General features: G+C 47.7%; 1 protein-coding gene across 1 annotated transcript in view; it reads right to left on the reverse strand.

Annotated features, from left to right (window-relative positions):
• Positions 1-27,957, reverse strand: part of Mical2 (microtubule associated monooxygenase, calponin and LIM domain containing 2) — a 189,494-nt gene that overhangs the window by 66,548 nt on the left and 94,989 nt on the right. Inside the window, exons 9-21 of the mRNA XM_052201087.1 lie at positions 26,168-26,425; positions 25,025-25,140; positions 24,111-24,237; positions 23,409-23,499; positions 22,195-22,342; positions 21,134-21,333; positions 20,732-20,838; positions 14,124-14,192; positions 10,842-10,985; positions 9,337-9,462; positions 8,114-8,332; positions 7,814-7,915; positions 6,283-6,408 (exon numbers count right to left, since the gene is read on the reverse strand). Coding sequence (XP_052057047.1) covers positions 6,283-6,408; positions 7,814-7,915; positions 8,114-8,332; positions 9,337-9,462; positions 10,842-10,985; positions 14,124-14,192; positions 20,732-20,838; positions 21,134-21,333; positions 22,195-22,342; positions 23,409-23,499; positions 24,111-24,237; positions 25,025-25,140; positions 26,168-26,425 — 1,833 coding nt within the window. The remainder of the gene's footprint in view (positions 1-6,282; positions 6,409-7,813; positions 7,916-8,113; positions 8,333-9,336; positions 9,463-10,841; positions 10,986-14,123; positions 14,193-20,731; positions 20,839-21,133; positions 21,334-22,194; positions 22,343-23,408; positions 23,500-24,110; positions 24,238-25,024; positions 25,141-26,167; positions 26,426-27,957) is intronic.

Here is a 27,957-nt window from a genome sequence, read left to right on the forward strand (position 1 = left end):
CAGATCCCTGGCAAAGCAGAGATCATGGATGGACAGAAAGGAAGAAGAGAAGACTACAAAGAGCCTCACACCTTTGGTCATTCTAGATGCTGTACCATTGAGAGAAGTTTGGGATAGTCACTCAATATGAGGAGGGACTATAAGGAACATGGCTTCAAGCTACTGGCGGGCAGGGGTTCTGATATTTCTAGTGTAGCTTGGAGCCTTCAAGGAGCCTGTACAAAGCCCCCATGACTTGACCTGCAAGCAGCAGCTGCCAGGCCAGGCAGCCCCACCCCCTGCCCTACCCCATCCCTGCCCACAGGTCAAGCCTGGGAAAAATAAGAATTCTGCCTTGACACACTCTCTTCCTACTTTTAGAAACCTGCACAAACCAAGACATCTCGCTGCTTCTTCCAGGAAGGTTCAGGTGTGTTGGCTCCAGATGATAAGCCATTGTTTGATGTTCCATCCTCTGGTAGGACCCCTGACTCTGCACCCCAAGATAGACAGGCAAAACACAAGGCTTGCTTGGAAAATAAAGAGGACAGGGAGGCTAACTTTCCTCCTGGGTACTGCCCTCCCAGCCTCCTATGGTGTGAACTGGCTCCATATCAGTCTCCCAGAAAGGAGGCAAGGGGTGCTACTACACCCACAGGCTGTACCTGCCACTGATGGAGCCGAGATTCAGCCTGTCTCGTCTGAGTCTAGAAACCAAGTCTCTAATGAGACCTCATTAACTACTTAGCTAATAAGCACTTTATGCCACTGAACTTCTAAGCAAGCCTGTCTTAGGGAAAAATCACTGAAGCTTGAAGAGGACTTTGAGGGTTCTGGGAGTGTCCCCCAAACATACTGTGATGGTCACAGCCTGTTCGGGTTGTTCTAATCAGCTGTGCAAGTCACCCGGCAGCTGGGTGGGGATTTGGGAGAAAGTAATGTCCAAAATGAGGACCACACCCAGGCTTTTCATTAGGAGCTAAGTAAGTAGGCAGTAGGTCTCCCCTCCTGTCTGTCCATCCCATCTGCTGGGAATCATCCCAGATCACTGAGGCATAAAAGGGACTTACAGAGGTTGCAAGGAACTCAAGAGATGGAGACTTGCCTCTAGGGATGAGAGGGCTCTTGAAAGCTAGTCAGGACCAGACACTCCTAATTCAAATATGGCAACACAGATAGTGTCACAAGCATTGATGTTAGAGGCTGTAGGAGTGACTGGCCTTCCAGCAAGAGACAGTCTTCATACAGTTCTGTGACCCCCCACCCCCTCCAGCTCAGGTCTCTATCCAGATGTGAGTCTGTCTCACACTGGACCAAGTTAGTCCAAGTCTGTATCTGATGTCAGTTGTCCTGTCCTGGCCATCTCTCTACCTCTGCCACAGCAGATGTGATGTTCTCCATGGAGGAGGATGCAGGACCCTTCGTGGCAAAACAGAGGGACTTCCCCACCTTGGGCCCAGAACTCAGATCACACAGCAAGTGCCCAGACTGTGCTTCTCAGCAGATGAGCCATCTATGTCCAGCTAGCATGTTCTGAGCACCAAGCAAGCCCACACAAGGCAGTCAGGGAACAAGAATCAGGCTTCCAGGGATTTTGAGCAGAGGGCATGGGAGAAGGGGGAGGGTCAATCAGCAAACCTGAATAGCCTCTTGGGTCTTGGGGGTAAAGGAAACCCCCACTGAGGAGCTCCTAGGAATGAAAACCACAGAGCTATTGGACTTGGTTCCTTGTCTTTCTGCCCAAGGCAAGGAAAGGGCGAGCCACCAACACTTCCTTTTTTGAGGATATTGAAAATGACATGCTCAGAGCTGAGGTGAGGCTTGAGGGCTTCGAGCTGCTAGGGGAAGTCTTCATCTGACCCTTATTAGCTCTGGTGATAGGATGCAAAGTTGGTCATATGTATCTAGCACTCATGCAGGTGAGTCTTGAAGCCCTTTGGACTCTAAATTACCCAGGATGGCATTTGTTCTTAAGTGGCTAGGGTAGAAAATGGAAGCCCTTAAAATGATTGCTATTTTAGAGATACACATTTTTAGGTACATGAGCTTCCTCCTAGATGTCTCTTCTATGGGGAAAGGGAACATTTGCTCAATTTACTTCAGACATTTTTCTTATAGACTAAGAGAGGCTTGTTACTTTGTCCAAGGCTACACAGTGAGCCTTTAAAGTCAAGTCTGATTCTAAGCTCAGATTCTCCTACTTAATAACATCTTACTTCCCTCACACACACCAGCACTGGCATATTTAAATCCCCCTAGACTGGTACATATCAGGAGCCCCCATGGTGCTATGTAATCCCCCTCCCTGGGACAAAGGGAAGATGCTAAGCATGGAGGAGAGGGCCTTGAGACCTGTACTAGCACCGGATAACACAAGACAGATTCCACAGCCAAAGTATGTGCACTGATGGCATCTCTTTTTAATACAAAAATCCCAGAGTGAATTCTGTAAATCTGGTCTTAACACAAATACCCAGAAGGGTAGAGGAAGCTTGTTTTTGGGGGTTGGGGGTGGCTCATTGCTCTTCTGGTCCTGTCAGCTGACTAAGCCACAGTGGAGCAATCCTCGGCCCAACTGTCAAATCATTCCCCACCATCTTGGTCTTGTAAGAATTCTGGCAAATGCTAGCAGCCAAACTGTGGATCAAATCAACTGGTTCCCCCTTTCAAAGAAAAAAAATGAATGGGTGATAGGGATTTGATGAGACAGAGGAGAACATGACACTGGTCATAAGACAAGGTGTGGAAGCCACAGTCAAAGGTTTTGACACAGGATGGTACGAAAGAAGGCCTCAAGACTCTGTGATTATTCAAATAAAAGTCCACAGAACCCATCCAAACTTCAAAAAGGCATCATTTGAGAAGGTGCCAGGTGAAAACTGAAGGCAGAGCTCTGACCACATCCCTAGGAGATGGTGACTCATATCTGCATCTCTGTGGGCGATGTGTGATCCTCAGGGTAAGTTTGACCAAACCTGCTCCCCTGAAAAAGTTGACCCATCCTGGACTCTCAGGGTTGGGGTACAACTCCAAAGTAGGATCAGAGCATGCTGCCTGGTAGGTAGGGAAGCATAATTTCCAGGTATTTTTCTTCCTTCATGTTCTGTGAATTGAAGCAGCCTCACACTGGGCAGTCAGAGCACTTCCTCATCTGATGGGGAGAAGCATCAGGCTCCAGGTTTTCTTCTTGGGAGAGATGCCATCAGGATGAAATGAGTCTATCGACAAGTCAGCATCTGATGTAAAGGGTAGCCAAGTCTTTCTTCAGAAGAGGCTAGGGTGATGGTAGACATTGCATATGCAAAGCCTGGTTTTGAACTTAGGATGGGGAACTTGGAAGGAGGGAAAGGTTGGGTGGGGGCAGCAAGATCCTATCCAAGAGGCTTGCAACTGGACTCTCACAACGCCATCCTCAGATGCCTACTGTGGATCACAGTGAGAAGAACCCCAGGAGTGTGGGCACTGGTGGAAACTGAAGCACAGAGAGATTCGGTCACTTGCCTACCATGCCAGGGTAGCTCCTTTTAAGAGCTCTCAAGATTATCTCTAGCCACATTTGAAATGTACATTGGCCTGTGATTAGCAATCTAGAAACTGTTAAAATGTCCCGGTTATGGGCAGTGGTGGCACACACCTTTAATCCCAGCACTTAAGAGGCAGAGGTAGGCAGATCTCTGAGTTCAAGGCCAGCATAGTCTACAGACTGAATTACAGAACAACCAAGGCTACATAGAGAAACCCTGTCTCAAACAAAACAAAACAAACAAAAAACCAAAAAACACAAACAAACAAACAGACAGAATTCCAATTACACATCTATCTCAGGATGGATGGCTGGGGTTGGCCTGGGAGATGGAAAGGCAGAGAATCAAGCCCACAGAAACAAGGGACAAGCTCTAGAGGCAGGGCCATCTCAAAGCCAATCTCATTTAGTCTCTCCATGCCCAGGATGGGGCCTCTCATGGATACAGGTTGTAGGCTGGTATCTCTGACAGGGCTCTATCCATCTGGTTCAGAGAGATCACTGGACTGTGATTGAGAACCATGGACCCAAGGATTCCCCTTAAACCTTTCTCTTTGTATCTACTTCTGCCTCTGCTCAGTTCTCACAGACATAGGACAGCTCTTCTTGCTCATTCTACTTAATATCGTTCCTTGTCTCCAGCACTCTAGGCTCCTGCTAGTGCTGCAAATCTTCCACAGCAATTATCATCTTACCTTGTGACATATATGACTTATTTATATACCATATTAATATTGTTTTTTCCTCTGACTATAGCACAGCCTCCTTAGTATAGGGACTTAACTCTGATTCATTGACACATATGCCAAGAGTCTGAAGTATCTAACCGGAGTTTAATAAATACTTGTTGATTGAATGAAGGTTCACTCAGTAACTTAGTGAGAGACCTTGGCTAAAAACTGCCCAAGAGCCTGGTGAGAAAGGCCTTGTAAGGGGCTCTATGATGGTGTGACAGGGATAAACTTGCTATTGACAAGGGTCTGTCAGACCTAGGTTCTATCTCCTGCTATCACTTAGGAGAGAGAGAGAACCTTTGAGAGTAGAAGAAAATCAGAGACACAGAGAGAGGGCTTTGTCAAGATCAGCTTCGAAGGGCCCAGGAATCAGAAGAGGGGCTAGGCAGTGAGACTCAAGGTGGCTCTGGCTGACCACTGGAGCCACTGCCTGGCCTGTGGCCAATGCCTTCCCTCCTCACCCCCATCATTCCATCAAGACCAACAGTGGAGGTGAGGTTTCCCGTGGCAGGAAGTAGCTCCCTTGAGAGAAAGTCTATCCTGAGACCTTTCTGATGGCTGCTGGCAAAAATGCCTGACTCCACTCCCATAGTTCATCACGCTGTGAGCCAGGGTCCCCTTTACTCTGGGAGTGGGGAGAGCAGAGGCCCTGATAGGCCAGGGGGCTTAAAGGCAAACAGCTGCCGCTGCCCAGGATGCAGCTGTGTTTATATCGTGACTGTGACTGTTTTTCAGTAACACTGGGAATCAGGAGTGTCTGTGTCAGCCCCCTCCTTGTCTTTGGGGGAGCTATATGCCAATGGGGGGAACCTGGAGGGGGCCAGGTAATATATTTTCATCTTTCTTTAGAAATTCTTTCTATGCATATCTCCCTACAGATGTTCAGGGTGTCAATGGTAACAGAACTCCCAGTTATAAATGAGGGGCAACTTGGAGGTTTTTGCTAAGAGAACAGTGCGAAGCTGGAAATACACCAGTCCAACAACACAGAGGCAAAGCAGGAGTCAGGGACCTTCAGACAGGAGCATTCGGCCCTGCATGCTGACCTCTGCAGGAGACAGGCGGACAACAGCCTGTGAGTTCAGTGGAAGAGTTTGGCTCATCCTGGAGGTTAAACACATGCCCCAGATCCAAACTAACTCTTGATCACAGAACAGTTCACTCTCCACGGAGTCCCAGCTAGCTCCCCACCTCTCTCCCTCAGAGCTAGCTAGCTTCTGTACTGTTACCCAGATCATGCTTTGAGAACAAGGGAGGATCTTTAAGGAGCCCACTGTAGCCTAGTCAGAGGATGAAACCCGATCACATGCTGACAGTGTCGTGTGATACCCTCTGCACATCCTCATACATTGTCACCCCAAAGCTGGTGACATCAGACATTCTACCCTCTCATTTCATGTCGACCATGTCTGCTTGCCTTTACACACACTGAACACTTCCTAACACACCTAGCCCCACACCTCTGTCTAGAAAACCATTCCTGTGGAATCATCCACACAGGCCCTGTCATTGCCTCTCAACTGTCCCCAGGCTTCTTTCTGTTCTTATAATCTTGCCCAATAGACATCATACAAAGTTCATGAATAGTACTGTATTAAGCTTAATAGTGCTGTGTCAAATTGTCATTTGCTTAGGTCAGGTATGCCACATATCAGCAACTCCACACATTAAACGTGATTATTCTTATGATGTGTGTGTGTGTGTGTGTGTATGTGTGTGTGTGTGTGTGTGTGTTGGCTCTGTTCAGATGACAGCAAGGGATCCAAAGCTTCTATTTTAATTTCTCAGTGCCTGGGTGGGGCCAGGCATCTGGGTCCCTGATGAATGTTTTATGTGTGAGAGCCACGCTCACAGTACGGGCTGGAGCTGTTCTGCTACATGTATGCGCTAACACAAAACCCAAAATTTAGGGCTTTTGTACACTATCTAACAAACTTCCATCCCAGCCAAGCCTAGCTCCAGATGTTTGGCTGTGTTGGCCAGATGGAGCCCGAGAACAACTCAGAACATGCAGTGGTGGGGGAGGCGATGATCCAGGGTGACTACCTTTCTGGCAGGAGAAACAGAGTCGGCAGCGGGTGGAGAGGAAGCAGCAGCTGGATGAGGAGACGGAAGGCAAGAGGGAGGAGATGAAGGATGAGCGTGAGGCGGGCGTTTAGATAGGAGTTTATCCTGAATGGAATGGAGACAGAATAAAGACAGGATTATAGCTACAGCAGGTGCAGCAGCTGCGCCTCTGACATACCCGTGGAGGAGCAGACACTGAGGCCCATGTCTCAGGAGGACACAGAAGTGCATCTTGGGAGCCAAGCGGGATTATGTGGCTCCTGGCTGGCCTACATTCTGCTTCAGTTCCAGCTCCCTGAAGAACCCCCAAGGAGAGCCATTCTGCTCTGGCCTAGAGCTGCCCCAGACTACAGTGCTCATGAGAAACCCTCATACAGTTTGGTACGGAGGAGCAGCTGAAGGCTTAGGCGGGGACAAGCCTGAGCCAGCCGGGGCACACTGCCACAGCTGAGGCTTCTGCAGCAGTAGGCACATACTTGCTGGCCTCCTGGAGGCTGCTAGGACCCTGGCAAAGAACTCAGGGCAGAGCATCCCTCTATGCATGACTCCAGCGACAGCTGGAGACACAAGAGGAGGCTGGGTGAAGCTGGTGGAGATGTGTTCTAGAGACAGCTTGCTGAAGGAGGAGGATTTCGCAAGTAGACTCCCACTTCCACCTCCAGGGTTCACTGCTACTCTTTCGGTCCCTGCTGTGCAAACACCTTCTTTTTCTACCGGTTTCTAAATCAGTAGGCAGTCTGGAGGAAGCTGTAGTTGCAAAGGCTAAGGCAAACTTTCTGGCATTAGCTTAGTATTGCTTTGAGAGCTGAGTTGAGACATAGTGTCCAATCATCACTCAGTACCTCTCTGATTGGGACGGATGGGTGTAAGAGCACAAGCATTTGTCTCGCTTAAAGGCACCTTAAAGGCACCAAGAGCCCAGCAGTTCCTCCTTGCGGTGATTCTCAGGAAGCTCAAAGTCTACTTAAGAATTACCTAAGCACACATGGATCCGCATGCCACATGTATCCCAGGATAACTACAAATGTGACCAAGCACATCTTTGCGTGACAGCATCATATCCCAAAGTCAAAAGATCGGATACCCTTGGCGAGGGTTATTCTCTTTGATTTAATGTTACTTTGTTTTGACTCAAGGTTTCACTGTGTAGCTCTCTGGCTGACCTGGACCTCACTGTAAAGACCAGGCTGGCCGTAAGCTCACAGGGACCCACCTGACTCTCCTGAGTCCTGGGATTAAAGGCATGTGTCACCACACTCAGACCTACTCGGATCTTAATGGGGCATGCTTTTGACTTGAGTTTATTTTCCTGTCTCCATTTCTTTTGTCATAATGTGTCTACTATCTAAAACTATGCATTTGGGTCTCTTAGATACAAGCTCAAATTTATCAATGGCTTAGAAACTGAATTTCTTCTTGTACTATAGAAAAGCTTCCGGGGCTGGTCCACGGCTGCCCTGGCTACACACCCAGCCCTGGTTCCTAAAGACTCGGAAAGCCCCTGGTTTACCTGTGGTAAATCCCCGTGTCCAAACATGGAGGCCAGGTGAGCTGCCTTCTCTTTAATGTTCTTTGTGTGAAATTCCCTGTTGGCCAAGTTCTGGGCCCTCTTCTGCAGTCAAGGCGAGAAAGGAGAAGGATAGAGACAGAGGCCAGGAGGGTTGCCACCCAGGGAGAGGGGAAGGAGCGAGAAGGCTTGTCTCCTCACACACAGGAGACAGAAGGCAGGAAGGGAACCAGAGGGGAAGGGACCCAGATGAGGAGCAGGTGGGATGGGATATGGGCACAGGCAGGCAGAGAGGATGGTCACCTGAAGAACCTTTTCTTCTACTTGCTGTAGGCGCCGAAGCACCCCGGACAGGGCCAGTGCCCCTTGGCAGGTAGGAGGCAGGGTGGCGAGATTTTCAGCCCCACCCAGTTGCAGGTCTGACTTAGCCCTGGCTCTCCAGGGTCTGCTGGGGCCCTCGCCACTACCAGGTACTTGATTGAGTTCTCTGAGCACCTGTCCTGTGGCCACCGTGGAGGAGAACTGAGAGAGAGGGGGAAGTCAGCTTCCTTTCCTTTATAGGCCCCACCTCCATAAGGAACCCATGAGGACCAGAGACAGAGGGCACAGCAGCAGGTGCCACCTTGAGAAAGGTCACAGAGTAGGCTAGCTTGGGTGGAGGAGAAACTTCTGTACTTGTATTGGTATCCCCAACACCCAATCAACAGTCCTCAGTCCTGGGCCTAAGAGGCCCCCAGACAAACCTCTATAACTCCAGTTCCCATGAGTATCCATATTCTGGGACTGCCTAGGATGCCTTAAGAATGGTCTGGCCCTATCACTTTAGAGACTGTGATTGGTCTGATTATGCACGAGTATTCCTTACCCTCAAAGGACTGGTAAGCACACAGACACACTGTTGCTGCATTAGGCCTACTGACTGCACTCCCTCCTCTGCTAGGAGAGCAACACACAATACCCAGTGCTGACCAGATGGCCCTGGGACTTGTGGGTACTCATCCTGTACTCTGTGGGTACTCATCCTGATTCCAAAGCCAGAGGTGGGATAAGCTACGGTCTCTCCACGCAGGCTCTGGCTACTCAGACATCTGGAAAGGCTTTCCCCAGGCCTCAGCCTCAGCTCTGCAGTGGGTCTAACCACAAGCCCCCCTGATCCCATTCTACTATGACTTTTTCAGTAACTTGGAAACCAGCTTATTCACTAGTTGTCTGTACTAAAGTGTGACATGGGAATTCTCCCAAGTTCCACATGAATTGCTTACTCTCTCCCTGAAGCAACGGCATCAAGAGAGTATAGATGGCTGGGTGACTCCTGTGATGGTCTGAAGGACCAGTGGCATATACTTCAGTTGGACATAGGTGGTTGTTCTTATCCATAAAGATAGTGATCTTATCCATAAGGATAGTACAGGGATTTCACAGTCAGCCATATTTGGGGGCTAGAGGGAGCCACGGATCCCACCCCTTGGCTCAAAGTCCCCTCCCTTTGGCTTTAACAAAATGGTATCCACTGGAAAGAGCCCTACCTGCCTTTTCAGAGGAGGTGGAAGGCCAGGAGTGGACTCCTCCAGCTTGGGGCAGCGAGAGGTGCCAGGAGGGCGAGAGGCAGAGCACAGGACAGGCTTGCTGAGGCCTGTGACTCGGCGGCAGTCCTGAGAGTAGAAAGGCAGGTCCACAGAGGCAGCCCCAGGAGACAGGAAAGAGAAGGCAAGTGAGACCCAGGCAGGAGGACGGGAGAAGCAGGGAGGAGGAGATGCAGTGTGAAGAGCAGAGGCGGGGCTGGCTAGGTTCCTGCAAGCCTGGCCCAGCTGGGAAACTGGATCCCTGGCTCTGCCAGCATGTGGATGGACAAGTCCTGTAGTCCCCTGCTCTAGGACGACGTGCGAATCCCACAGGCCTTGCTCTTGGCTCAAACACAGGGCTCTGGGCCATCACTGCCAACCTACCCCGAGCTAGGGTGTCAGTGCAGTCCTCCCAGAAACAGAGAGCTTCTCACCCACTCCAGGACAGCGACGTCCAGGCCAGATGGACAGAGCCCTCCCTAACACTCGGCTTATAGGAAGGTAGGTCCCCAGAAGTGACCTTGAAACTGTGCTTAGATGAAGACAGGACTCAAGAAAATTGCCCTTTTGTAACAAAGCCACTTCCTGGGGGACGAGGTGTGGAGTCATTCCTGTTTGCCTCTAAAGTTAACCAGTGAAGAGACTGTCCCCCACAAAATGAGCCAGTTTCTGCCATGGGATTGGTGTCCTCCATACACAAAGGGAATCTGACCCCAGAGTTTTGTAATAATGACAATATCATAATACAACAACGTGTATCTAAGACAAGTGAAGAGAGTAACCAAGCTATGAGCAGACTTCAACTGAGTGAGTCAGCGAGAACACAGTGGTCTGAGGCACAGCAGCAGTCTGCCCTGCTCGGGCACAGCATCCGGTCAGGGCCTGCTGGGCCACTGAGAGGGGAGAGACACCAGGGAACACTGAGGAGGTTGGTCAAGTCCTTGTTATCTAAGTCAAAGCCTCTGGTTGGGGGGCATCACTTCACCATGGACTGGGGCAGTGCTCTCCCACACAGTCTCTCAATTTGAGTTGCCCCATCTCACATTGGCTACAGATCATGGTTTGTGTGCAAAACCAAAATAAAAAATAGATTTAATTACTGCAAGATGAGCACCAGTAAACTGTGGTCTCATGGGTCTAATCCAGGGGCCTAATCTAGACCTAATCAGGTCTAATCCAGTAAATTGGTTTTACTGGATGCTACCACATTTACTTGTTGAGGTGTCTACTATGGAGGACTAAATGTTCTAATAGGACAGTGTGACTTCAAAGTAGAAAAGAACTGCTACCTGCCCCCTGGGGAAGTCTGTTACTGTGTAACCAGGAGGCTGAAGGGTTTGTTGTTTTTTAATTATTTATTTTGTTGTTGGTAGTGGTTTTTGGTCAGACCCAGGTGAACGTTAGCTGATCTCTAACCAGAAAGATTCTGCCAGCAGAGGGTAGATCCAGCGTCCCTGTGATAGCTTTACCTGTTTCAGAGCTGAAGGGTTCCGAGTGTTCTCCTCAAACTTGGCTAGCAGCTGATTGGCCATGTACTTGACTTTGTTCTGATTGCCACTTTCTTTAGCATACTCTTGATTGGAGCCCAAGCTACGGCTGGAGAAGGCAGGCAGCTGCAAAAATCAAAGCAGCACATTGGAATCTAGGCATCGTCGGCACATAGGGCTGCTCCTAGTCCAGGCAACAGGGATGAGCCCTAGAACCGATGCTCACAGCACAATGTGTGTGTCTGAAGAGTGGGCATGACCAGCTGGGGAATCCAGCAGTTAAAAGTTTGGATTCTGACTCTTTCCCTCCCAGCCCTGAGACCTTGGTGCTTTAGGTCTCTGAATTTGCCCCATCTACAAAATGGGAGGAATGTCCCACTTCAAGAGGTTATTGAGGAAAAAAAATCAGTTCTTATAGAGAAGTGTTACATAAAATAGTTTCCAAAATGCATCATTTGGCTGAGAAGTGGAGGGAGGGGGAGGGAAGGAGGGAAGGAGGCAGGGAGGAAGGGAGGGAGGGGTCAGCCAGGCTATCACAAGCACAGGATCAGCTGGGCTATCATAAACACAAGCTTTTAGGCAATTTTTCTCACTGCTCTGCACTTCTTTTCCCAAGTTCACCCACAACTCCAAACTTAAATTAAAAACAATTCAGAAACAGCTTTAGATTTAAACAGAAGGTACAAAGAAGCACGGCTTGCTCCTGAGCACCCTTCGTCCAGTCGTCTTTGATGTAGCTTCAGGACTAGTGTTATCAGGGCTGGGAGCGGACTCTGGCTGGACGCTGCACTCTGGACCGGGGGCTCTGTTTGAATTGCGTCAGCTTTTCCGTTTCCACCCATCTTCAGTCCCAGGCTCCCCTCCAGGCTCCCACACATTTAGTCATCTTGTCTCCATCTCCTCCAATCTCTGGCATGTCTCTATCTTCCTTGGCTCTCACACTTCTGAGGGGCACTTGGCAACTATTTTATAAAAAGATTCTTAATCTGTGTTGGTCTGATCGTTCTCACGTTTAGCCTGCACTGGAGGTTGTGTGGACCCAGGCACAGGGTGAAGGGTGCTCCTATGAGAACTCACAGTGGTAACAAGACTGTGAGGAGGGATGAGGATCTTGTTACAATGGTTTATAAAACTGAGTTCCTTCCCATCCATCTGCTAATTAATACCATTTGAAGTTTTCTAGTATTTCCTAATGTCTTTTCCTGTTCCGTAGGAATCTTTTCCCCCCACACCTCAGAAGACAGAGAAGGGTACTGTGCTAAATGAGGGTGGTCGGCCATCTCAAGGGGACAGTGAGTCTCCCCCTCCCCAGGATCAGTGTCCCTGAGGTGGCAAAGATGCATTCATCCAGAGGAGACACACGGGAAGACGCAAGCTGAAGTTGACTGTTTTTGAAATAAGGTCCCAAAGAGAAATAGCCTTGGGGAAGGGGGTGTGTATGCCCCCCACAGTCAAGTGTTGGACAGACACAAAACGGAGAGTCATTCCTCGATTTCGCATATGAAGTGTGGCTTGCACAGGAATGCAGGCTCAAGGGGAGGAGGGCATTTACTGAACGAACACTGTTTGCACAGAATCCAAGGCAGCCAGCACAGTGGGCCTCCTCTCTCTGATGCACCGATAACCTTTTTCCAAACCAGATTTGATTCACTGAGTCCAGGGCCTGCATTTTTCTTTTCTTTTTGTTTTTTTTAAATCATTTGTGTGTGTGTGTGTGTATGTGTGTGTGTGTGTGTGTGTGTGTGTGTGTGTGTGTGTGTGAGAGAGAGAGAGAGAGAGAGAGAGAGAGAGAGAGAGAGAGACTTGCACATGGCTGTGGAGGCCTGGAAAGGGCACTGGATACCGGAATTGCAGTTTTAGGCAGGTGAGAGCTATCTTTTGTAGGCACTGGGAACTACCCTTGAGTCTCTGGAAGAGGAGTGAGCTCTCTGCTCCCTGAAGTTCTTGATGGGATCACCCCCAAAAGCACTGAGAACACTTCAGATGGGGATAGTGACCATGTTCGCGTCGTAAGATGTGACAAGACTCTGGATTTCTTTTTATCATAAAGTGAGGTAAAGAGTGGGCGGCATTGCTCTGTCAGGGTGGGCTCCCCGCTTGACTGACAGCTTCCTTGCTGGGAGGTGGAGCAAGTCTGAGCCACAAAGAATAATGTTTTACAAAACAGCAATAAAGCCTCTTTGGCCACACAGAAGGGGACTGTCTCTTCTGTGTGGCTGTGAATCAAGCATGCGTGTAGCTTACACAGAGTCAGCTCTGACATTAGCCAGCAGGCTAGCTAAAGCTGGCTGGGTACCCACGCCTCTTTGACATAGGCACGCTTCCTACTGCAGAATTAGGATGGCTTTGACAAATGTAGCACAGGGCTGGGGAGATGGCTACAAACATGAAGACTCAGGTCCCCCCAAGACCCACATAGAAAGCTGGGTGCAGTGGTCCATGTCCACAGCCATGGCACTGGGAAGCAGAGGCAGGCGGATCCCTGGGGCTCATGGGCTGGCCAGCTAAGCCGAATGGAGAAGCCATCGCTTCGTCGTAAGACCCTGTCTCCCAAAAATAAGGTGGTAAGCAAACAGGAAAGATGCTTGGGATCAATCTCTGCCTTTGCATGCACACAAGGTACACAATTAGCCTCCAAAATGTACACACGTAGGCACATCTTACGGCTCTTTAAATTATTTCTTTAGAGTAGAATCCACGCCCACTCTATGCTCACATTTTCAGAGGCCAAGTTCTAGACTTTTACACACAGTCTCCTACAATTTTCTCCTTCCACCAGATGGTGGCGCTTGAGAGCACCCAACTTTTGTCTTTAGACTCCAAGTCCAAATGGCAGTAAAAAATGCAGAGGGCCTGCTGGTGTCTCTTTCCTACTTAGTGTAATTGAAAATTCAATATTAATTAGCCATTTCATATAGGTCATCTTATAAATTTACAAGCCCTGAAAAGTTTCAGGCAGTTTGGATGCATCAGCACATTTGACAGATGTACCCCTCATCCTAGGGAGGGTTCGTCCTACAAGGTTACACAGCTAGGAAGAAGCTAGGTGAGGATCAGAATACTGGCTGTTTTTCTATCAGACTGAGCCTGGATCCCAGTGTCTCATGAGAGAAAACAAAAAACAAAACAAAAACAAAAACAAGCCAAGCCAAACCAAACCAGACCAAACAAACGGGACAAGGGCTAGTGACATAGCCAAGCACACCCAAGCCACTGGTCCTCAGGACATGGACCTTTGATTCAGCTGAAGCCATGCACACAGACCTCTTCCAGGTTGTTGAAGCCTTGCCGCCTCCTCTTGTTCATGTCATTCTCTTCAGTCTGGGTGTCTACCTGATACGGCCAAGAAAACATGGTGAGCTCAGGGCCACGGACAGTGTTTAAACTAAAAGCACAGAAGGATGCAAGTTTGTCTGGAAACAGCTGTCAGACTAATGGTAGACATGGGCAAAGATGGCCCCCCACACAAGTGCTGGCACGGAGCTATGGTCAGGCCCAGTGGAGAGTGTTTCTACTCTATCTCCAGAATCCCTGAGACACAGGCAGGGTAGGCACCATCTGCAGCGTCGCAGTGGCTTTGGGCTCAGAGCCGGTTTAATCATGTGCCTAAGGGCAGAGTCAGGCCTGGTCTGGAGATATCTTTTGTGTGAACTGCCTTGTGGAAACTACGGTACTTTCTCTGCTCCCGGGGCCTCCCACGAAGAGGTAGGGAGCACAAGGTTCACCTGCAAAGAGCATTCTTAGGAGTGAGCTATCCAGGGCTTTCGTATCAAATTAAACCCACAACCCAGGTACCATTTTAAGACTGAATTCACTTCAAATAAACATTGGATCCAACCTGAGGTCTAGAGATCAAATGTCCAGCTTGCCAAAGCCAATCCAGATTCACTGACTCCCTGATTCACTGTAACTATTCATAGACACATTCCCTTTCATAGATATTACCCAGTTAGTCTGATAACACCTCATAGCTCACTCCCTACTCCTGTAATCTGAACAATCTACCCAAGGCCGACAAGACTGGCCTAGACAGATGAGGAGAGCTGGAAGGACTGAGCTATCACCTTGGCCTTGGGTAGGGCTGGAGGCTGAACACAGTAGCTTCTTCACTTGTATCTTTGATCCCAGATTAGGTCTACTTCCTAAGGATAAACATCTTAACTGCCAGCTTCCAGTGGCTTTCTCTTGGAGAAGTCAGGAGTCAGGACCCTTAGAGTGTGTATCAGATCTGTGTGGATTCTCCTACATTCTGACTTCCTTCATGGCACGCCCACATCCCAGCCTTTCAAACACCATAAGTATAGGAAGAGATGCTATAGGTTCACTGTAAACCCAGGCATAACACCCATCCAGGCCTTAGCATGGCCTGGCCCCAGAAGGGTCATTTCAGGCCTGGCTATTCTGAAATAGCAGTCTAAGCATAGAGTCTACTATGCATCACTGGAATGTAGTAAACACCTAAATACACAGACACAGATACACTCACCACAGACACAGATACACACACACACACACACACACACACACACAGACATTCACCACATACACAGACACACATACATACATACATATACACACAGAGAGACAGATAGACACACACACAGATAGATACACACACACACACACACACACACACACACACGACATGGACAGACACATGCATGTGCATGCACACAACTGCCATGTTCACCAATTCCATTAAAAAAAAAAAAAACAACCACAGTTTAGTCATGGAAAATTGTTCAAAAATTTGACCAAGGCACCATGAAACAACAGATCAGAGGGCCCTGCCTCCCTTCAACATTTCCTTCAGCTTCTCATAAATCACTATTTTGTGAATGGAAATAATCTCAGTCTAAATGCTTGGGCAAACACCAAGAGAAACAGATGACCTTATTTTCAACAATGTTGGGTTTTGGAGATACAGGCTGTTTGGGCTCCCAGCTCCACCGACTGGGAATGCTACTTAGGCCCAGAGACTGGAGCTGTGAAAGCACAGAATGTCCCATCAACAAGAGTGCCTGTGCATAACCTTAGAGTTCTCTTTGTATATCTGTTTCCACTTTCAATGAGGGCTTGGCTTTTCAATGAGGACATTCGAGTCTCTCTTTTATACTGGTCAGCCTAGGGGACCATTCAAACAACTAGAGCCTGGCTAGACCCCATCCAGACACGTGACCTATGGCTTACAAAATGCACTCTGCAGTGGTGGGCCCAGCCAGCATCTCCTAAAAAGATCCCAAATCTTCTGGGAGAGTAAATGAAACACAGGGGGCAACCTCTGCTTCTTGGATGCCTCCATAGGACCCTGGGAAATAAAATGCTGTCTACATGGGAAGGTTAGCTGTGTGCATCCAAACAATCCTTACTTTCTCCACTGGAGAAATGCTATTGAGATGTAGGTAGAAACAGAAGCCTAAGAAGATTAAAATGTAGAGATTTATTTTTTTCTCACTAGAAATCAAAGATTGATTCAAGACCTCTAACCCAGAGCCATTTTCTTCAGTGGTGTAACACCGGGTATGCTGCCATGCTCCACGAAATAACCACCTATGTGCCTGCAAGTGAGTCTAATGAAACTCAGCAGGGCATGACCATGAACATGGATGTGAACACAGCACACATGAAACTCAGAGGGGACTGGTTGGGAAGAAGAGGGGCTTCTGTGGGAACAGGGGTGTCAGGGAATGGATATGATAAGATATATTGCATACATATATGAAGTTACCAAAGAATAAATAAAAATGCCCTTTACCAAAAGACTCTAATCACAATGGACTTTATTACACTTGACAAAGAACCAGAAGCATAAGGAAAGTGCAAATATTTCTCATGGCCAAGCAGAGAGAACATGAGAATAAACAAATGATTTACTTTCTCTTCCTATTAATTTTCCAGCTTGTTCACCCTAGGAACCTTTTCTTATCATGACTTTTCAAGGGGTTGAAAGAGCTGATGTGCCAAAAGCCATTTATTAAACCAAATGGCTTCCCTCCTTCTTTAAAAAACTAACCAGTGGCACATATTTGCTAGTCAGGTTAGGTTAGCAGAGGACAGCCATGTCCCCACACATCTTGAGCTGTTTGGCTCAGCTCAAACCACCATTACATTTAGTTAGCTGGTCTAGCCTAACCCTGGAGGAATCTGATTCTAGCTCATAGGAAGAAGGATTAGTCATTGCCGATAATGGCCTGGTTGAGTTGGATGTCAGCTATGATATTGAAAATGAGGATCAGTGACACTAGCAAGAAAGCTCATTCTTCAAGGAATCATGGGCTCCAATGCTGCTCTGTGTCTAGAGGCCTTCAGAAAATCACCTAACTCCTTTGACTTCAGTTTCCTCACCTATAAAAAAAGAGTCTTACACTGTCTACTCATAAGCTGTTGTGAAGGTTGGTAAAATCACAGGATGTAAAATGCTTCTTAAAGTAGAAATTTGCTGCACAAATGTTAGTACTATTAGCAACAAAATTTTAAATATCTGACTTCTTGCTTTGATAGTACTTATATAACTTACTAAAATTTAGTATCTCCAAATCCAAGTTTCCCTACCCATTTCATTACAAGGACACCATGTTCCTAATCTTCTTCTAAAATTAGTATGGATGGGTGGGGTGGGTGGATTGCTGAGTGTGTGGGTGGGTGCATATGGGTAGATAAATGGATGGGTTTGTGGGTCCATAGATGAATGGAGGTGGGTAGGTGTAGGTGGGTAGGTGGATTGGTTGATGGATATGTGGGTGGGCGAATGGACTAATGGATAGATAGGTAGGTAGATAGATGTATAGATGCATACATGTATGGATGCCTGGATGAGTAGGTGGATAGGTGGGTGGGTGAATGGATGGGTGGGAAAAAGGGTGGGTGAATGGACTGATTGATAGATAGGTGGGTAGACAGGTGGATGGGTACATAGATGGATGGGTAGATAGATAAGTAGATGGGTCAATGGACTGATGGACAGATGAGTAGGTAGATAGATAGGTGGTGAGCAGACTAGATGGATAGAAGAAGCACCTTTTAAAACTCCTTTGGCCCTCTGATAAAGTATCTGTGCAGAAAGATCAAGGCTTTAGAGCAGCATCTGGACTACTCTGACCACATGCAAAAGATTCATGCTATATGAACTTCGCCACTACCAAGTGCTGGTAGAGTGGGACCTAGCAGAACATGGACAATCTCTGAGCTAGCTAGCTGACCTTTGGAATGGGCATTCTAGGGCATCTGATGATTTTGTTGGGTCTCACAAGAAATGAGCTCAAGATGAGAGAAACAATAGGCATCCTCATATGCAAACAATGTAATAAGGACAATGACTTGCCATAGTAACAGGCATCACCCAGGAAGAGAGGGTCTAGGAGAATCCACAGGAGCACAGATGTGCAGGGTATGAGCAGATCTGTGTGAGTACAGGAAAGGTGAGAGGCTGGAAATGTAGGTTCAGATGCCACCTACTTGCATGCCAACAAAGGTTTAGGAACTTCCAAGAAGCTTCATCATATACTAAGAAATGTTTAGATGCTGACCAGGACCACAAGCAGACTGTAGAAGTGGACCAAAGACTTCTAAAGAGGAAAACACCATCCCTGGTCTTCTTTTACCAGGCATGGACCACCCAGTCTTCATTGTTTAGCAACCCCGATTGAAGTACTCTTCCTCAAAGCAACCATGATCCCTAATGGAGAAAATGCCTTCTAGTTTGCTTGAAGTTGGTATGTCTTGCTGAGATTTGAATGTTGCCAGTAAGATTAGAGGAGAGAAGAAAGAAGAATTGAATCCTAAAAGTGAAACCTGGAGGGAGAGAGATTGTTCAGACTGGCTCAGCAGCAGGGCACAGTGAAGCCTCTGAGGAGATAGATGTGACACTGTGGATGGGCTGGACAGATGGACATGTTAGGATATTTCTCTGGAAGCTGGGGACATCAGGGAGAGATAGTGAGGACTGCTGAATACAGATGCCTTTATTGAGGCTGCAGTCACTGTGGGGCGGATGGGCTATGGGATAGAATGCTCCAGGTGTGGGCTAACCGAAGTTGGTATTCCCCGATTCCACAAGCTCCCGTGCTGGCAGGGCACATGTCTGACTGTACCAATATCTGTGTGGCATAACAGAGGGGGAGCCAGCACAGATGAATAAGGATGCTTGTATGGTTCCTGGCTTCTCATTGCCTCCCAACTGACATCACTTCAGCATGCTCCATCACTGGATATACAACAAAGGCCTTTTTAATGAACACGTATAGTGCAGGGGACAAAGCAATAAAGTATTACTCAGTAATGTGTGACCTTGGGCCAGCCACATGGCCTCTATGGTCCTTGGCTTGTATTTGTAAATATGAACACATTAAGCGAGGACGTTCTATCTCCTAATGAGATACAAGATGGTTGAAATCAAGTATATCAGATTTTTGGCTTCTCTGAACCACATTGAATGATGCAAATTGTCTTACACCATACATTAAATTCAGTGTTGTCCAACCCATGGCTTGTAGGTTGTGAGAACACGCACATGTTTATTTTGTGTGATTTTGATGCTCTGCTGTCACTTGCAAATTTCATGTTCAAGAAATACATAATTGGGTTGCAAAAAAATTGCCATAAAAAGTCTCATCAGTTAGGTATAATGTATACTTTAAATGCTAGTAGAGGTGGGCAGAGGCAGGCAGATCTCTGTGAGTTTGAGGTCAACCTGGTCTACATTGTGAGAACCTGTCTCAAAAAAATTCTTACCATGTTTGAATTAAGTTCATGATTTTGTGTTAAACTATATTCATAGCTATCCTGGGGTACACTCCTACCTTCAGGCCACAGGTTGTATATCATAAAATGATAATTTTTCTTTAGATGTGTAGTTAACAAACTGTGTAGCTAAGTATCCCATGAAACCAGTGTGAACCCAGAGGAATGGGAGGATACTCAGTAATATCTGCCAGACATCTTAAAAAATACTGATTATTTGGACTTAATTGTTTAGAAAAACAAAACAAGCATTTCCCCCCTTATCTGAGAACACTGTAAAAAAAAAAGTCATAGCCACTAAGGCTGTTATAAACCTGGAAAGTTCTAGAACCCCATTGCACCACTTGTGGGGATTAGTGTTTGCCAATTTGTCACAAACTAGAGTCACGGAGGAAGAGGGAATTCTAACTGAGGAAATGCCTCCATCAGAATGTAGGCAAGCCTGTGATGCATTCTCTTGACTGGTTATTAACGTAGAGGGCCCAGCCCACTGTGGATGGCACTGCCTCAGAGCAAGCGGGTCTGGGTTGTATAAGAAAGCAGGCAAGTGCTGGAGAGTGAACATTCCTCCATGGCTTCTTCAGTTCCTGCCTCCAGATTCCTGCCCTGAGCTTCTGCTCTGGTGTCCTTTGATGATGGACTGTGACATGGAAGTGCAAACCAAACAAACCCTCTCCTCCCCCCACTTCAGTTTGGTCAGTGTTTAATCACCACAACAGAGAAGCCAACTAGGACTGGACTCAAGGACAAGAACCCTACATCATTCACGTAATTGCTTTCATCATCAAAATGACTAAAACCAGAGCCTTAAAGTTAGTGGGGAATGATGACCACTGAATGAACAAGTTAATTTAATGAATGAAAGTGTGAGAATATAGAACATTACTATATACCCTTGCCACTTAACCAATGTTTGTCATACTCCTGATCTGAACTGTCTAATGACATGAGAAATAAACTTGAACCTATCACTCACACAAGGGATTGAGCTAACCTGGGTTCACTCTTAAGACATGTACCTGCTAAGCTGTGTGCCTATCTTTTGAGTTCTGATATCTGATGAGTTTATCAACATAAGCAGACTTGGGCATGATATTCTCCTTTCTGAAATAAAACACCAGCCTGAAACTTACCCGAGGGGTCCTCTTTCTGGGCAATGTGAGGTTGAGATAGTTATTCTGAATGAATGTTTTGCCCAAGCCAAAGTCAGCATTTTCTCCATAGTTTTTACGCCAGGAATCTGTTGAGAAGTAAAAGCAATGTTGAAATTGGGATCCAGGACCAGGTGTTGATGTTGTAACCTGTGGGTATCATTGTATCAGGACTCTGAAAATAATTCCCTCACCCTGACCTTTATAAAGCCTTAAATGGCTGAAGAGTATGGAGAGATCGCTACATCTCTTCGGGGAGGTCACCTGTGTTTGGTGTCTGAGTCAAATGGAAGGTGTTTGGTAGCTGCAGAGTAGACAGCACCAGTCAGACTTGGGCTGGGGGGCAGAGATAATACTAGCAGCTAGATAAGTCTCCATGCTTACCCATGGGTCTCAGTGGGGTGCCCCGGAAGAGCTCATAGAATTTGGAGAGGTACATGACCATGCTGAGCTTGTCGGGCTCCTGGGTAGATGCCATCTCTTTGCCTGTAGTCACAGGCAGGATCCCAAACTCACGCTTGGCCACATCAAATGCCAGTTGGTTGTTCTCCACAGCGTCATCTTCATTCAGCGAATCAAAGTTGCTGGAGGATCAATATCAGGTAAAGTTCATGGTGAGTTAGGATGAATTGCTTATGAGAAGCACTGTGAGCTGGTGACTTTCCCAGACCCATTGAGCCCTAACCTCAAGCCCAGGAACATGCCTCGCTCATGAAGGGACTGAATCAAACATGACCCATGACCAAACCACTGACCTAAGCTCAAAGTATCAGAAAATGATTTAGCCTCTTTGGAAAATGTAGGAGTTACCTAAATCACTTCTCTTATTCATTTTCATTGTAATTTCTATAGTAACAGTAACTTTTCTCAAACCAATCAAATCATATATATTATATGGAGATGGAATTTCCGTCCCTTCACTGTTGGATGGTTTTGGCAGGTTTTCATCAGTGTTCTAGGAAGGGCTTGTGGGAGTCTGTGCTGCTCCCCGGGTCAATAAGTATTGTTCTTTGGACATTACAAAGGGTTTCTGGAATGTCATCTCACCTTCCAGTTGACTCTGCCATTTTGCTAACACACAAAGAAGCTCTAGAAAAGTCCATTAATGATCTGATGAATACGCGTGTCAGAAAAATGCTTCTTAGGTTGAGTTAGGTCCCTCTTCTATGTCTTTTCTTGTGGGTGGGACTTTGAAGCACATGCTCAAATTTCTAAAATGTGGCTATTAGGGTTGAGGACCAAGTGGAGAGACATAACTGCTAATCCTGTGCTGGCTGTCATATACTAGGGACACCAGGCAAACATGCTGCTGTCCAAACAAGGACAAAAAGCAAGTTTTAGAAAACCACCCAAATAGAAACTTGCAGAGAGAAATACTGAGCTGGGTTGGGGGGCTCTCCACCCAGAGGAGGCTGGGGTCCCTTGTGTTCAGGGTCCACACTCACATCAGCTCTGGCCGGAAGCTGTGGATGATGGCACACAGGGCCAAGCCACTGCGCCAGGATGTAGTCAGGTCGGTGACTCTGACATGCTGGTAACCCTTGGTCTGCTGCTGGCACCAGGTTAAGAGCTTGTTAGGCCGGATGTCTGACTCTGTGGGAAAGATACAGGTGGTGAGATAGGTCAGCCTGACTATCAGTCATGCTCATTGCCATTAGGGCTGGGAACCAGGAAGCGTAGGTGACAAAAACGTAACCCTGATGGCCACTGTACAGGACACGGGCCAACTGGAAGCACACTGTGTAACAGCACTGTCCCTAGGGATGATAGCTGGGTCCAGGGTTGGAGGCCAAGAAAATAGACCCTGCATCTACTGGGTGACTAATGACTTGGGGCTGTCGTGGGTAGAGGAAGCTCATGACCAGGTTTGTTGTAAGCTAGCCCAGGGAGGAGACCTCTCTAAAGAAAGAGTCCAGGGATGTGTATTTTGAGCTGGCTGTTGAAGAATGTCTAGAAATTAGCCAGACAGAGGCCTTCCAGAAAAACAGGATGGAGTGACAGCAAAGAATGAGGAGAGCCTGCCATGCTTGGGTAAAAGTAATACAGTAACAGTTGTATCCATAAAAGTTATAAAAAACAGTTGTGTAACAGTCATAAAACAGTTGTGTAATAGTAAAAGTTGTAAAACTGTAAACAGTGCTTTATAGCAGCTGGGCATGGGGTGTGTGCAGGGAAGGGAGGGAGAGGCTGGGCAGACAGAGGTGGCTAGAGCGTCCCTGGGTAGGAGAGGGGAGGGACCTGAGAGAAGCTGGCTGCTGGGGAGCTACTCATTGACCCATCCGTCCCCAACCTCTGACACCCTCTCTGTAGCCAGTGTTGTGTCAGGATTAGGAAGATCTGAAGAGCGGTGAAAGCTCAGGAATCTGTTGTCTTGTTGGGGGAGACAACCCTCATTCCAGAAACAAGAGGCAAAGAAAAACCAGCCCCATGGAACTGCCTACAGTGGGCTTTCCTGTGCTAAATGCTGGACAACTAACTGCATGCCTTGACTCTTATAATCCTGTCTTACCCTTGCTCTTGCAGATATGGACGTGCAGGACAAAGAGGAGAGGCACCTGTTCCGGTCACACAGGTAATGGGGCAGAGCCAAGCTGGCTGTGGGTCTAAGCAAGCTTCAACCCTACACAGCTTGTCTCAGGGTCCCAGAAGGGCAACTCACCCCGTCTGGAGAGGCTGACAGATCTCCTCACTGAGCCCCATCCCTCGAGAGGGAAGCGGTCCATCTCCTTAGTGATATACAAGTGCTTCACCTATGAGCAGAAAAAGAACACGCATCTGCCCACCAGTTTCCAGATCCCGTTCCCCACACCAGACTCCCTACCTGACATTACTTTCTTCTGGCGTTGGCTGACATGGCTTTCAGCACACACCGCAGGCCTGAGCAGTCTTCCCAAGTGTGGGAGAACTGACAGTGAATTTCTAATTAGCTAATAAGAACCTGACTAATCTCCATCCTATTAATTGAAGAAGGTAAAGCTTGGATGCATAAAATCCCCAGAATAAAAGAAATCCAGGCCCATGCATGGCAAGGAAAAGAGGAGATATCTAGGAAAGTGGGTTGGTTTTGACACAGATATAATCAGTGTCACATTTGCACAGTGACAAATTAACACATGAAAACATATGCAAACATGCAAACAAACACAGATGCCTGCAGCACCACATGTGGTCTAGTTCCCTCCTATAGGCTATAAAGAATGTTATTGAATCCCTGCATCTTCTGGGGAAAAGAATCAGCTCCAGCCCTGGGCTAGCATGCTTTGGTGGCCTCAGTTCCAGGAATGTAACAATTTATGAGGCCATTCTTTTTCCTTAGTCAGGTCACTGCAGGGTCTTGAGACGGACTTGGGATTGGGTTTACCTGGTGAGGCCTGACATAGTGCAGGTTGAGGTTTGGGTACCGCGTGGCTGGGTCCAATGTGTACTGCTCAAAATTTTTGTTGATGTTCTCTGGGGTTGTCTGAGGTAACAGCCGGTAAAGACTCTCTCTGCCGGGAGTTAGAGCCCAAAGGTCAGGGGTTGCTCTTGTCACCACAGGCCCTTGCTCCTACACTCCCCTCTTCCCTGGTCTCCCTGGGTGTGTTTGGATAATCCTCCCCTGCAATGTCTGACACACTCCAGAGAACTACAAAATGTGGGGAGAGACAAAAAGGGGGAGAGAGGCAAAGCATCCAGGGGGTCGGGTGTGGTCTCCTTTACCGGACAGGAGGAGGCAGGGTGAGCATCTCAGTAGCCTCTGGATTAGCTAAAGCCTCCATCCAGCCACACTGCTACTGCGGCTTGACCCTGTGGTCATGGTGGTCCACACCCAAGGCCATCAAAAGTCTGTCTCTTATATCAGTACTAACTCTCAGAGTCAGCCATGTGTTCATGGTCTTGTGGCCAGAGCAAGAGCCTGGGAGAAAGCCAGGACCTCAACTGCAGGAGAAGCCTGGAAGGTCACAGAACCCTTATTCATGACAGGACACTGTGCAATGTCCTTGAAGACTTCCTTAAATAAAGCTCTTGGGCCTTGTGGGGATGAGGAAAGTTGTAGAGGCACAATTTAGAACTAGCCCATGTCAAGATTCATTTTACTATGCAGGGCCTGAGACGCTGGGCACAGAAACTCATTAAGGAAATGGATCATGGCACAGAGTGCCCTTGGAGACCCTTAGATCATATCAGGCCATACATGGGAAGATGGATAAGCTCAAAACTGCTGTCCAGCCAGCCTGGATCTACTCCTGCCTGGGGCTGCCGGGGCCAGCTATGAGCTCTACTCTTAAGACTCACCTTTCAGCTAACAGCTCTAGGGGAGGGGTGCCCTGGTCCCAGCTCTTCACCATCCATGCTGTGTCAAAGGCTGCCAGGAAGCCTCGGGCGCAGCCTGTGCCCATGGGCCAAAATGGCTGTAAAAAGAACACATGCAAAATTGCCATAGACTCGAATGACTTCAGTGTTCTTCTCCCATTCTATCCAGCACCAGCTGATTGCCAGCTCTGAACCAGGGAAAGGGTGGAACCATGGGCGGTTGTAGCAAAAATGTGAAGGGTACAACGGCCCTATGTGTAGCAAAGCTACATGGGACTCTGGGATAGAAGGGAGCCAGGGAATGCTTTGCGAAAACGTGGCCTTTATGACCATTGTAAAGTGTGGGTGGGATTCTGATCTTCCATTTAGCACGATCAGGGGCAAAAGCTTTGTGGCTGGAAAATGTTGGAGCCTGCCAGGGCACTTAGCACTGGAGGAGTGTGAGGAAGGGACGTTGGGAGGGAGACAGGGATAGAAAGGACAGGCCACAATCAGGGTGAACAAGGACTGATTTGGTCAAGCTTACCCATGACATACCAAGAGCAGGGTTTGCAATCTGACTCTCAGCTCTCAACAACTTTGCAGACACGGTCAGTGTTCATATTAAGATGGGATGCTAACCCCCAAATGCTCACTTATCTAAGGATCCTTGCATTTATAGGGGCCAGAGGGAAAGCCATGGTTTCAATACTGCACTTGGAAAATCTCCTGCCCTGCCCCCAGCCTCCCTCGCACCCTGGAAGATCTCTGTACTGAAAAGCCTCTTAGGGACACCCACATGGGTTAACAGGTCCCAGCTATACTTAGGGGGGTGGGTATATATATTCTGAGGAAAAACAGTTCTGGGCTCTAGAATAGGGCTGGTTAATTTTGCTCTTCAATCTAGACACAGCCCAGAAGACACTGGAGATGGGAGAAAAGGTTCCCTCTACAGGTGAACTGACAAATCTCAAACTTCAGCCAAAAGGGCTGGCTCCCAGGCCAAGGTGGTTGTGGTAGAGGTCTGCCTTTTTTTCTGAGAACCCACCCTTCCCTGGGATGTTGTTGGCAGAGGCTACAATCCTGAATATGGGTCCATGGATCTGAATTGTAGTACACATGAAGGGTTCTACGGACCAGTAGTACCTCAAGCAAGCTATCGCCCACGAGAGCCACGAGCAGCTGGTGTGCCTGGCGCTCACGCATCAGTGCTGCATTCTCTGAGGCATACATGGAGGTGAAGTCGAACATGGCCACGTCAGGCTGCCCATTGTGATTTATGGCAAAGTCTAAGGATGGCAGCTGGTAATTGGTGGCAAAATCAGCGGCTTCTCTGGCATAGGAGAGCAGGTTGTCTTGGTTCACATTCTCCGAACACAGCAGCATCTCTGTGTCAATGTAGTCCTGGGGAAGACCAAGACATACATCAAAACCTCCCTCCTCTCCAAAGGCCTAGCTTCAGATCCCCTTTAGGCGAAAGGCCATGGGATGGGCCTTCGAGTATCGAGGCCACTCCAAACCGAAATAGAGAATCTGGGAGACAATCAGTCTGTGAAGCATTTGTTGTGCAAACATGGGGACTTAAGATAAACCCCAGAACCTACATAAGAAGCAGGCAGAACAGTATGTGATTATAATCTCAGTGCTGAGAAGGCACAGACAGGAGGATCTGTGGGAGTCCTTTGCCAGCCTGCCTAGCCTAACTGGTGAGTTTCTGGCCAGTGAGCGATCTTGTCTTAGAAAACAGGATGATGGCTCCTGAGGAATCACTACTGAAGCTGACATCTGACTTTGACAGAGGTGCACATATGTGCATGTGTGTCTATAGGAAGTGTGTGCATATACCACACACACACACACACACACACACTTGCAAAGCCAGAGCCAAGGAAATAAACACATGGTGCAGCCACGGCGGTTAGCACAGTTGTGATTAAACACCCAGTTTGGCTTTGGGCTTCCGGACATCCAAGACAAAGGGGAAATGTGATATGGGCTTTTCCTTATCAGAAAATGAGGCTCAGCAATTCCTCAGGGGAGGCGAGTGTTTCCCAGCACCGAGTGCTGAAAGATCTATCTCATGTAGGAATTTAGGCAGAGGACACTGGCAACTGTAATGAACAGTGAGTGTACTTGATAACAGCCTCCCAGCAAACTAAGGAGCACGTTACGCATGTCTGGTTTTGGCAATAACTTCAAGTACAATTAAGAGACTAAGGAGCAAGCCAGTAAATGTGATTTAACAATGGATAGGGCTAAGCTACTGGGGTCCAGACATGCTGAGGTTAGTGGTCAAACAAAACTAGAAAAAAGGGCATGTGTGCCACTCTCTGAATCTCTATCCAGACTCAGCTGTGAAAAGTCCACTTTTCTGTGAGGTTGGGGATAGCTTGGCTGTGAAAGTGAGCATTGTCTTGCTCCTTAGCTTGAGCAAGGGCACCTGCCCTGGGATAATGAGAGAATTCATTCCAGCGAGGCAGCTGAAGAGTGGCAGAGGACAGAGAGAAAAGATCAGAAGATTTCCCAAGTCTATTCTGCTCATCTTTAGCAGAGAAACTCCAAGGCCACCTTTCCCAGAGATGATGCAAAGGGTAAAATTCCATTGATTGAGTGCTCCCCAGTGTGCATGAAAAACCAGGGTTCAGTCTCAGGCACTGATTAAAACTGGGAGTGGTAACACACACCCACAATTTCAGTATGTGGGTGACAGAGGCAAAGGATCAGAATCAGGAATTCAAAGTCATCCTCAGCTACAAAGTGAGTTCAAGGCCAGTCTGGCACATGTGAGTCCCTATTACAACTGGAATCTGGGCATGTTGTTTAGCTTGATTCCAAGTCTCCATTTTTTCATTCACAGAAACATAATGACAAGATTGCCTCCTTAAACTGGAAGTGAGAGTGCACTCGTGAAATGTCCCATGCTGTGCCTGGCACAT

Source organism: Apodemus sylvaticus, chromosome 1, assembly GCF_947179515.1.
Source record: "Apodemus sylvaticus chromosome 1, mApoSyl1.1, whole genome shotgun sequence".
Lineage (NCBI taxonomy): Eukaryota > Metazoa > Chordata > Mammalia > Rodentia > Muridae > Apodemus > Apodemus sylvaticus.